The following is an 11,949-nucleotide window of genomic DNA, read 5'->3' as shown; positions in this document are numbered from 1 at the left end:
TTTTAATTAGCCAAGCATGATGGTGTGCACTTGTAGTCCCAGCTACTCAGGAGGTTGAGGTGGAAGGATCACCTGAGCTCAGGAGTTCAAGGCTACAGTGAGCTATGATCACATCACTGCATTTCAGCCTGGGCAACAGCAAAGTCCCTGTCTAAAAAAAAAAAGAAGATAAAGAGAGACAAAGAGAGGAAGGAGGGAGGGAGGGAGGGAAGAAGGGAGGGAGGGAGGAAAGGAAAAGAAGGAAGGAAGGGGAAGGAAGGAAGGAAGGAAGGTAGGTAGGTAGATTGGTTTCCTTATTTTTAGGAAATACTCTTAAGAGTAAATGAGCAGCCTGTCTACAACTTACTCTTAAATAGTTCCAAAAATTGATAATATGTATATACATATGTACTTAGGTGTCGTGTGTGTGTGTGGGGGTGTGTGTGTGTGTGTGTGTGTGTGAGAGAGAGAGAGAGAGAGAGTGAGCTAGAGAGAAAGAGAAAAAGCGAGTGAGAGAAAATGTAGCAAAATTGAGTAATCCAGGTAAAAAATATTCAAGAATTATTTGTGCTGTTATAACTTCTTGGTAAATTTGAAATTATAATATGTCAAAGTTTTTTTAAATTAAAATCTTCAAGGAAAAACTCCAACAACTTAAAGAATAAAAACAAATTTGCTAATGAAATTTGAATACTGGTTTTGGCAAAATCTGTTTATGGCAGACATATGGTATACTTCTGTATGGCCTTTAAGATATTTTTAGGAACTTTTTTGTTTTACTTTAGAGGAAAGATTAATGTCTATTAAGCAACTTTTTGGTTTAGTCAAATACAATGAAAAATTAGTGCAAATACACATTTTTAAGCATGGTAGGTCAAATGTTTGTTTTGGATTTCTGGTCATGATGGCTTGCAGTGTTTATGACTTGGGCCTCTTATTCATTCTACACACATGGTAATGATACATAAAAGTTTCTAAGAAGAGAATTTTAAGGACATAGCCATGCATAAAGTTAATATAAATTCATCTGTGGACCAGGAACTAAATAAAACCGCAGTGCAGTGAGTGGGACTGTAACCACATGCCCCCTGCGCTCTGGGTTCAGAAGGCGTAGGAAACTGAAAGCTCTTTTCATGTGGAATGGTAGAGACTAAAAGTGTGTACACACAGTGCAGGACACTGGAGCTAGCTAGCCCCTTCTGCCTCTACCACTTTAAGGGAGACTCAAAAAAAGTTATGACTGCTGCCTGAGAAATGGCTCACATAAAACCTGGAGGTTTAGCTAGGTGCAGTGGTACGTGCCTGTGGCCCCAGCTATTTGGAAAGCTGAGGCAGGAGAATTCCTTGAGCCAGGAGTTTGAGACTAGCCTGGGCAACATAGTAAGACCCTGTCTAGTGAAAAAACAAAAACTTTGAGGTGTGAGAGGAAGCAGACAGCCTTGCAGCCAGGTCTTAGTGGTCCAACCTCCTTAGGGGTACAGTGACAGTCTCTATGATATCCCTGTATCATATCAGGAATGGAGCCGTAAGTCATCCAGTGCAAGACCTGGTTCTGAACTAGGATCTATCCACAGGAGAGAGTGAAAGCCTCCTACTTCAGATGAACTTATATGCTGCAATTCCAGAATTCATGAGGAAAACCAGTGTTGAGAAAGTCAATAAACCCAGTAAACATAATTTACTCCAGAGAAAATAAATAGTTGAACTATTTAAAACTGACTTTGAGGCCAGGTTGGGGTGGTTCGTACCTGTAATCCTGGCACTTTCAGCAGCCAAGGTGGGCAGATCACTTGAGCCCAGGAGTTCAAGACCAGCCTGGGCAATACGGCAAAACCCTGTCTCTACAACAAATATAAAAATTAGCAAGGCATGGTGGCACACGCCTGTAGACCTAACTACTTGGGAGGCACTTAACTATCTTTTAAATTCATTGTGTATTCTGTCTGGTCAGCCTGAGTAATGCAGGTTCTACAATGTATCTATCCTATAGGTTTATTTTTATTTAACCTGCAGGTTAAATAAAAATAAATTTAATTTATTTTTAATTAAATTTATTTTTATTTAATTAAATAGATGAGCAAGAGTAGCTGGGATTACAGGTGTGTGCCACCACACATGGCTAATTTTTGTATTTTTAGTAGAGATGGGGTTTTGCCATGTTGGCCAGACTGGTTGATTTAACACAATTTCTTTCTTTCTTTTTTTGAGTTGGAGTCTCATTTGGTTGCCCAGGCTAGAATGCAGTGGCATGATCTCAGCTCACTACAACCTCTGCCTCCTGGGTTCAAGCGATTCTCCTGCTTCAGCCTCTCGAGTACCTGGGATTACAAGTGCCCACCACCACCCCTGGCTGATTTTTTTATTTTTAGTAGAGACGTGGTTTCACCTTGTTGGCCAGGCTGTTCTTGAACTCCTGACCTCACATGATCTGCCTGCCTCGGCCTCCCAAAGTGCTGGGATTACAGATGTGAGCCACTGTGCCTGGCAATTCAACAGAATTTCTATCAAAATTCCAAATAATATTTTTCACTAAAGTGGAAAAGCTAATCCTCAAAATCATATGGAATAGCCAGGACAATCTTGAAAAAAGAGTATAAAATTGGAAGATTCAAACTTCCCAACTCTAAAACTTGCTATGAAGCCATAGTAATTCAAGTATTATGGTACTGGTATAAGGACAAACATGTAGACCACTGGAATAGATTAAGGAGCCCAGAAATAAACTTTTACATATATGGTCATTTGATTTCCTGCAGGTGCAATTCAGTAGGGAAAGGATAGTCTTTTCAACAAATGGTGCTGGGAAAACTGGATACCCACATGGGAAGGAATGAAATTGAACTATAAAACTTATAGAAGAAAACATTGGGGAAAGTTTTCATGACATTAAGTTTAGCAGCGATTTCACAGATATGACAAAAAACACAAGGAACAAAAAATATAAATAAATTGGAGTTTGTCGAAATTAAGCACTTTTGTGCATCAGATGATATATCATGAAAGGGAAAGGACAACCCACACAATAGAAGAAAATATTTGCAAATCATATATCCAATAAGGAATGAATATCCAGAATATGGAAAGAACTCCTGCAACTCAACAACAACAAAACAACCCAATTTTAAGATGGGCAAAGGACTTGAATAGATATTTCTCCAAAGAAGATATCCAAATGGCTAACATATGAAAAGATGCTCAACATCATTAGTCATTGGTGAAATGCAAATCAAAACAATAAGATGCTACTTCACACCTTCTAGGTTGGCTATTTTTTAAAAAGGACAATAGCATGTGTTGGTGAGGTTGTGGAAAAATTGGAACCCTTGTGCATTGCTAGTGAGAATGTAAAATAGTACAGCTGCTCTGGAAAACAATTCAGTTGTTTCTCAAAAGGTTAAACATATAACGACTTTATGACCCAGCAATTGCACTTGTAGGGGTAGATCTAAAAGAATTAAAGAAGGGACTGAAACAGATACTTGTATACAAATCATAGCAGCATTATTCACGATAGCCAAAAGGTGGAAGTAACCCAAGGGTCCATCAACTGATGAATGGATAAACAATGTATGGTATATACATACAATGGAATGTTATTCTGCTTTAAAAAGAAAAGAAATTTATGGCCCTGCAGTGGCTCACACCTGTAATCCCAACACTTTGGGAGGCTGTGGAGGAAGGATCATTTGAGGCCAGGTGTTCAAGACTAGAGACCAACCTGGGCAACACAGGGAGACCCTGTCTCTATTAGTTAAAAAATATGAAGGAAAGAGCAGGGAGGGAGGGAGGGAAAGAAAGAAAAGAAATTTTGATACATGCTATGTGTACAGACCTTGAAAACATTATTCTTAGTGAAATAGGCCAGAATGGCAGATATTATATGATTCCACTTATATGAAGTACTTAGAATAGACTAATGTATAGAGACATAAAGTAGAATAGAGTTGTCAGGGTCTGGGGGTTGGGGAGAATGGGGTGTTGGTGTTTAATTGATATCAAATTTTTGTTGGGGATGATGAAAAAGCTTTGGGTATAGATAGTGTTCACAGTTGCACAGCATTGTGAATATATTTAATGACACTGCATTGTACATTTGCAAATGGTTAAGTGATAAATATTGTGTATATTTTACCACATTAAAAAAGTTTTCCAATTTAAAAAGAGGTAGATCCTACTCACATTCTAAAAAATAATATCAGACGATGAGAAGACTGCACATAAGTTATAGAAAGTGTGTTTTGGGCTTTGTCTTGTTTTTATTTTTATTTAATTTATTTTGAGACAGGGTCTTGCTCTGTCACCCAGGCTAGAGTGCAGTGGCACGATCACCTCACTGTAGCCTTGACTTCCTAGGCTCCAGCAGTCCTCCCACCTCAGCCTCCTGAGTAGCTGGGACCACAGGCATGTGCCATGATGCCCAGCTAATTTTTGTATTTTTTCATAAAATCAGGGTTTCACTGTGTTCCTTAGGCTGGTCTCAAACTGCTGAGCTCAAGCAATCCACCCACCTCAGCCTCCCAAATTGCTGGATTATAGGCATGAGCTACCATTCCCGGCCCCTTGTCTTGTTCTGGAGAGTTATAAAGATAATGAGCATTTTCAGACATTTTCAAAAATGTATAGCAGTGGCTCATGCCTGTAATCTTAGCACTTTGGGAGGCTGAGACTGGTGGATCACTTGAACTCAGGAGTCTGAGACCAGTCAGGGCAATATGGTGAGACCCCCGTCTCTACTAAAAATCCAAAAAAAAATAGCTGAGTGTGATGATGCATGCCTTTGATCCCAGCTAATCGGGAGGCTGAGGTGGGAGGATTGATGCTCAAGCCTGGAGGGCAGAGGTTGCAGCGAGCTGAGATGGGGCCACTGCACTTCAGCCTGAGTGGCAGAGCGAGACTATGTCTGGGGAAAAACATGGAGAGAAATATTATGTTAATTTTTTAAGATAGGGTCTCACCATATTGCCCAGGCTGGACTCAAACTCCTGGGCTCAAGCGATCCTCCATCCTTAGCCTCTGAGTAGAACTACAGGCATGCACTATCATGCCTGACTGATTATGTTAAATTTTAATTCTAAAAGATTATAGATTTTGTCTATAGCTTCCAAACTAACAGGGAGGGTAGGAAAAGAAGATGGGGAAAGGCAAAGAAGAATGGGTAATGGGAAAGACAAAATAAGATATCAGGTCAGAAATTAATCTGATACACTAAAAAGCCACTCATTAACATATACTGACTGTAAGGTTGGATAGAGAAGCAAAATCTAGCATATACTATTTACAAGAGATATACCTAAACAAAATGACCTAGAAGGGTTATTAAAAAGAAATACCAGGAAAATACCAATCAAAATAAAGCTGGTGAATTCCAGACCCAAAGCCGGAGTTTAGAAAAATTAATAAGATACAGACTTTCAGTATTTCCTGTGTGGCTAGCTTCAAAGATACATTCTACCTGGCATCACTTACCTATTTATCTTATCTTTCTAAATCAATTTCCACAAATATTTATGAGTAACTGTGAGTTAGGTAATATAGTAGAGACAAAGATGAGTACAACCTAAGTGCTTCCTTCATAGAACTGACAGTCTAACAGGGGAAAGTCCAGTAACTTTAAAACAAAGTAGCAAATTGTGAGCACCGTTAGAGAGTTACACGTGAGACATGATGGAAATTGGGACTGGGAGATAAAATCGGGAAAAGACTTTACACAAAATTTGCCATTTAAAATGGTCTTTAAAAGCTGTCCCGAAGCTATAATTTCACTAGACCATGACCGAGACATCAGCTTTTTTCCCCTTAGAGTATGAAGCACACTTTGGGACTACTTCTTTGCTGGATAGCTTCATAAATTTAGGATACAGTGTTATCATTTCAGACTTCATTTGCTGGAAATGCAGCTTACTGCATTTACCTATAACAGCTCATTTGCTGTATTTTTCATTTTCCCTTGCTTAAGACAACAGCACTGCATGGTTAGGTTAACACTTTCATTGCTCTTGAAAACTGTTTTCTAATCTTTTTTTTTTTTTTTTTTTTTTTTTGAGACGGAATTTCGCTGTCATTACCCAGGCTGGAGTGCAATGGCGCGATCTCGGCTCACCGCAACCTCCACCTCCTGGGTTCAGGCAATTCTCCTGCCTCAGCCTCCTGAGCAGCTGGGATTACAGGCACATGCCACCATGCCCAGCTGATATTTTTGTATTTTTAGTAGAGACGGGTTTTCACCATGTTGACCAGGATGGTCTCAATCTCTTGACCTCGTGATCCACCTGCCTCGGCCTCCCAAAGTGCTGGGATTACAGGCGTGAGCCACGACGCCTGGCCCCGTTTTCTAATCTTTTGTCAGATAATGTCCTCATGCTTCTTCAGAGTGTCTTAGAAGTAGATGTCTATGCTAGCTCTCCATGAAAGAAGGGTATGTGGCCGGGCACGGTGGCTCACGCCTGTAATCCTAGCACTTTGGGAGGCCGAGGTGGGTGGATCACCTGAGGTCAGGAGTTCAAGACCAGCCTGGCCATCATGGTGAAACCCCATCTTTAAAAAAAAAAGAAAAAGAAAAAGAAAGAAGGGTATATAATTTGCTTTTTCATACAGTGCTGTTAATATTAACAGGAAGGAACTGATTTTATCCTAAATGAAAACATACTCTATATTAAAGACAAGTTAGACACTTTCCCATGAAGTTGGTCTGGGAGAAGGAAAACGGAATAGATGGCTCCTGAAATGTTTTCCTGTTTCATTCAGAGTCAGAATTTTCCCCTAGCCCCTTTAAATGGCCAGCAAATGAAAACTGGCATTTGGAATTACCACCATTCCTCCATTGCTTGCCATCTTCAATTTAACGTCTGCTTTTCCACAAAGATTAACATGTTTTCCACTCATGATTTACTTCTCAGGGAATTTAGGAGTTTTCTGGAACCTAAAGTTTGCTCTGGTAGGGATGATTACTGGATAACTGCCTATTCTTTGGTGGAATTTCCATTTTTAGATTATACCAGGCTCTACAGCCTTTATTTCTTTGGCAGGAAAACCCAAAGGCAATGGAGTATTTTTTTTCCCTTCCCTGGCCCAGCTTAAACAATGACTCACTTGGGCCCTGGGGCTTTGCTTCATACTCTCATCTAGGGGCCATATTATACCCTTGTTTCTAGTTTCCTTTCTTGTTCTGTTTGGACCCTTTATGTCCTTTGGCACATGGGATTTGTCTCTGGGGTTACTGTCAGAGAGATATACAATACCACCCCAAACTGGAACAGATACTCCAGTTATAGCCCCATAAGCCGTGTGATCCTGATGGCAGCTGGTATAGGCCAGGGAGAGTACAGACAGAATTTTTTTTTTTTTCTTGAGACCGAGCCTCACTCTGTTGCCCAGGCTGGAGTGCAGTGGCATGATCTCGGCTCACCGCAACCTCCTCCTCCCAGGTTCAAGCGATTCTCCTGCCTTGGCCTCCCAAGTAGCAGGGCCTACAGGGGCCCGCCACCATGCCTGGCTAATTTTTGTATTTTTCTTTTTTTTCAGTCTCCGTAGAGACTGTGAAAAATTGCCAAAGCCAACTATATTTCAAGTTGTCATGGCGGGGTATTGGGAAAATTTTCAATTAGCAATAATCGTGCCTCGGATAAACCTCATTGGCTACGATACTGCCACCGTGCAAAGCTAATTTTTGTATTTTTAGTAGAGACGGGGTTTCACCATGTTGGCCAGGCTGGTCCCGAACTCCTGACCTCAAGTGATCCACCCTCCTTGGTCTCCCAAAGTGCTGGGATTATAGGCGTGAGCTACTGTGCCCATTCCAGAAAGAATAGCTTTAAGGAAACATAATTCCAGATGGAGTAGAGGGAAAAGTATTCTCCAAAAAGATATGAGTGCCATTGTCATCCGGTTAGAGGCTGAAAGACTTTCCTCCTTATGAGATGCTTTAATGACTGATTCAGATGTCCTCTATGTACCTATGGAAGGTGGGAAGCGCTCAGAGGAACTGGCCTCCAAGAGTTTTCAGAGTCATATGGTTATATGAAGAGACTCCTCAGAGTTTTGCTGGGGAAAAAAATTCCCCCTTTTCGGCAGTGGTTCTCTCTGGTCTCAATTTTTCATTCTGATTCCATCCTGCTGGATTCCATCTAATGATGATTTCTTGATTTTTCTCTTTGCAGTTTTAACAGTGTATGCCAGGGAACTCACATTCTCTTTCGGGAATTCAGCTTCATCCAAGCCACCCCTCACAATAGAGTATCATTTTTACGGGCCTTCTGGAGATGCTTCCGAACCGTGGGCAAAAATGGCGGTAAGTCTTCCCAAATTCTTTATTCCTTTCTTTCAAATTTTTCTTTTGTTCCTATAAATATTGTTTGAATGCATGCTATTCAAGATGTTTAGAATCCCGCACTTTTGAGGAATTGTCTGGTTTATGTCAGAGGTATTACTATTACCACTGCTATCACTAATGATACCCATTAAGAGCCAAGTGTAGCTCTGAGCACTTTACATGTAGTCACTCCTTTATCTTTACAAGGCTCTCTGTGGTAGACACTATAATCACCATTTTGTAACTAATGAAAATTAGGACCAGAGAGGTCGAGTAACCTGGCAAGATTATATAGTAAATGTTGATTTACACCCAGGCAGTCTGACTCCACAGCCCTTGCTCTTGGCAGATATTAAAATGCCATGCGGTAAATACAAGGAAAAATGTCAATCCTAAGAAAGAAACTCCCGAATGGCAGTGGGATGGGGATACTGTTGTCAGAGAAGGGAGAGAAAAGTGGAGTAGCGAAGGTCCTCTTAGATCAACTGGCTACTTGATCTAAGGTGGGAAGAAAGAGTAGGAATCGTTCACATGGATGAAGGAATGGGCATCCTAGGTAGAACACACGCTAAAGCACAAAAGAACCTAGAATACTTCAGAAACAGACCAGAATGTCTAGAGTTTGTGTGGAGTTTGTGAAGGAGGTTAGGGGAGATGAGTCTGTAAATGAATAACAAACCTGCTGACAGATTATTTTTTAGCCATAAAAAAGAAATTGGGCCAGGCGCAGTGTCTCAGCCTGTAATTCCAGCACCTTGGGAGGCCAAGGTGGGCGGATCACTTGAGATCAGAAGTTCGAAGCCAGCCTGGCCAACATGGTGAAACCCCGTCTCTATTAAAAATACAAAAATTAGTGGTGGTGCTTGCCTATAATCCCAGCTACTCAGAAGGCTGAGGAGCGAAAATCGTTTGAAACCCAGGATCAGAGGTTGATATGAGCCGAGATTGTGCCACTGCACTCCAGCCTGACAGAGTGAAACTGCCTCAAAAAAAAAAGAAAAAAAAAAAGTTAAATTTTATTCTCTGGGTATTATTTGAAGGCTTTTTTTTTAAAGACCCTGTTGCCCAGGCTGGAGTGCAGTGGCATGATCATAGCTCACTATAACCTTGAGCTTCCGGGCTCAAGTGATCTTCCTAACTCAGATCACTTGAGGTCAGGAGTTCAAGACCAGCCTGGCCAACATGGTAAAACCCCCTCTCTACTAAAAATACAAAAATTAGTCGGGTGTGGTGGCACGCGTCTGTAGTCCTCGCTATTCAGGAGGCTGAGGCAGGAGAATTGCTTGAACCTGGGAGGCAGAGGTTGCAGTGAGCCGAGATTGCACCACTGCACTCCAGCTTGGGTGACTGAGTGAGACTCTGTCTCAAAAAAAAGACAGTTTTTGTATTGATTCTAACTAAAAAAAGAGGAAGGCCTAAACTACTTCCTTATTCATTTAACAAATATTGCTGGCAGACTTACTATGTGCCTAGTGCTGAGGCTACAGTAAGTGAATAGTTAGATACCCTGCTTTTGAATTTAGAGATTCTCCACCATGCTCTAATCAATGCTACTGCTACTGAAACTGTAACTTTTCTAAATAGCTACTAAATATATAGCTATTGAACTTTTATATATACTTGCTTTCTGAGGAGAAATTCATGGGAAAAGAAAAAATACATATATATAGTTGCTAAATCTTTTCTAAAACTTTTCCACCCAATATGTTATTGGTTCCACTATCCTAAGAAGTAGGTAAAGTGGGCATTATTGTGCCCATTTTTTAAATAATAAAATTGTATAACTTGCAGAAAGATTTCACAGTGGGTTAGTAGAAAGCTAGAAATAGAACCTGAATTTACTAATATGCTGATAAATTTACTATTATGCTGATGTGTTATTTCTACTATTTTACTTCAATCATTGCCTCTTTGACATGTAACTGTGGAGATCATGCATCTCCATTACAATATTATGCAAGAAGTACTTAGTGTACTGAGGATCATATCATTTCCTTTACAGAATAAATGCGCTAACTGGCAAAAACCAGTGTAATGGGGACTCAATTTTAAGTGAAGTAACTCAGAAAAACTAGTCCATTGGTTTCTATGTAAACAAACTGGGAACTGTGAGTGTATAGGGAAAGTCTGTACTATATGATCAGAGCTTGTGTTTCCCAGTCCCTTATTCAGTCAGCAAATATTTGTTGTATACCACCTAGAGTCCTCTGTGGTCGCCGGCATAAATAAATGACCCTGCAATCTGGCATACTTTTGTCTTGTGGTAACTTTCTACACTCGGTCAAATACAACACTAGTACAGTCGTCTCTCAGTATATCCAGGGATTGGTTCCAGGACCCCCGCTTATACCAAAATCCATGCGTAATCAAGGCCTACATTCGTCCTGTGGAACCCTCGTATATGGAAAGTCAGCCTTCTGTATACAGGGCTTCATACCCCTAGAATAGTGTATTCTTGATCCATATTTGGTTGAAGAAAATCCACCTGTAAGTGTGGACCTGCACAGCTGAAACCTGTGTTGTTCAAGGATTGGCTGTATTGAAGAATACAACTAAAGCTAGCTTCTGTGATATACATATGGAGATAACTATGGAAAAAGGTCTTCAGATAGCCTTCACTGTTTTCCTGATGCAGAAGTGGGGCCTCTTCAAGAATGTATTTACTATCACAAGGGATTCATATAGCATTTGGACTCTTAGCAGATGTGGGTTTCTTTATCTTTCCAATAGCAGCTGCCAGTGACTCATCCAGCTGCTAAGAATAAGCAGCTCCAAATCCTCCCTGTTTCCCCTTGTGCCATAAACAGGACCTAGCTGACTGTTTGCTGTCATGCTTCTTAATCAGACAGCCTCAGATTTCTTAGACTAATGCAACATCTGTGTTTAGGTGATCGTAAAATCATTGATTAAGTAATTTTAATAAATTCTCAGCTTTTTCTAGGAAACTTTAGAACATCTTTCTAAACCAGAATGTGTCAATCCTCAATTTTAATCCAGAATGAGTGAAAACTCTTGGAGGCAAGGTTCTAAAGTAAAGGATTTATTAAGCCCCATTTTATCAATTACAATGCCAGGTACCTATCTACTCAGTGGAGTTCCTACTGCATTGTTCTTCTGCAGATAACTTCCTTAGAACGTCATGTGCATATTTTAGCATTATCAAGTGGAAACTAAGTCTTCTGGGAGGCAGCAAAAGAAGAGCACAACATATCTAAAAATCAAGCCACATGTAGAAATTCCAGGACCTGGTCCCTTTTGATAAGAAATATTTTATTCTAGTTTTTAGCAAGTACAGGGGTCTAATATCATTTCTGCATGACTGAGTACTGATGTTAATTATCCTGTCCAAATCTTAGATAATCTTATGAAGACTGGAGTGAACCTCTTGCTATCTAAGAAACTTTAGACCCTTGGAGGCCAAATGTTATATTAGAATTTTAAAAGCCTTTAAAATTATATATCTCACTTTGCTAATTTTTTTGGTATAGAAGTATTAATCTGAATTTTCTAAGTCTGGCAAAGATTGATATTCTCTTGATGTAAATTTTTACTTCTGTTTAGGGATATGAGCTCAAAAGAGCCTTCTCCAATCTTATTTTCAGTAAAAATTTAATTTTGAATATATACATACATATATATATATATATATATATATATATATA

General features: G+C 40.0%; 1 protein-coding gene, 1 long non-coding RNA gene and 1 other non-coding gene across 8 annotated transcripts in view; 1 reads left to right on the top strand and 2 right to left on the bottom strand.

The window, feature by feature from the left end:
• Window positions 1–11,949, top strand: part of CUNH11orf49 (chromosome unknown C11orf49 homolog) — a 218,865-nt gene that overhangs the window by 101,579 nt on the left and 105,337 nt on the right. For all 6 annotated transcript variants that reach the window (XM_032282272.1, XM_032282271.1, XM_032282268.1 and 3 more), the window contains one exon: window positions 8,136–8,266. In XM_032282272.1, coding sequence (XP_032138163.1) covers window positions 8,136–8,266 — 131 coding nt within the window. The remainder of the gene's footprint in view (window positions 1–8,135; window positions 8,267–11,949) is intronic.
• Window positions 4,755–11,949, bottom strand: part of LOC116554330 — a 19,085-nt gene continuing 11,890 nt past the window's right edge. The window contains exons 2-3 of the long non-coding RNA XR_004270168.1: window positions 11,093–11,097; window positions 4,755–4,766 (exon numbers count right to left, since the gene is read on the bottom strand). This is a non-coding gene — a long non-coding RNA (uncharacterized LOC116554330). The remainder of the gene's footprint in view (window positions 4,767–11,092; window positions 11,098–11,949) is intronic.
• Window positions 7,501–7,640, bottom strand: LOC116555238. Its single transcript, XR_004270438.1, has one exon. It is a non-coding gene; the product is annotated as a U4 spliceosomal RNA (small nuclear RNA).

This window comes from Sapajus apella, unplaced genomic scaffold (genome assembly GCF_009761245.1).
Source record: "Sapajus apella isolate SASKATOON/1434 unplaced genomic scaffold, GSC_monkey_1.0 scaffold14, whole genome shotgun sequence".
NCBI classification, from domain to species: domain Eukaryota; kingdom Metazoa; phylum Chordata; class Mammalia; order Primates; family Cebidae; genus Sapajus; species Sapajus apella.
The sequence above is the reverse complement of the archived record's forward strand: the minus strand, read 5'-3'. Positions and strand labels throughout refer to the sequence as shown.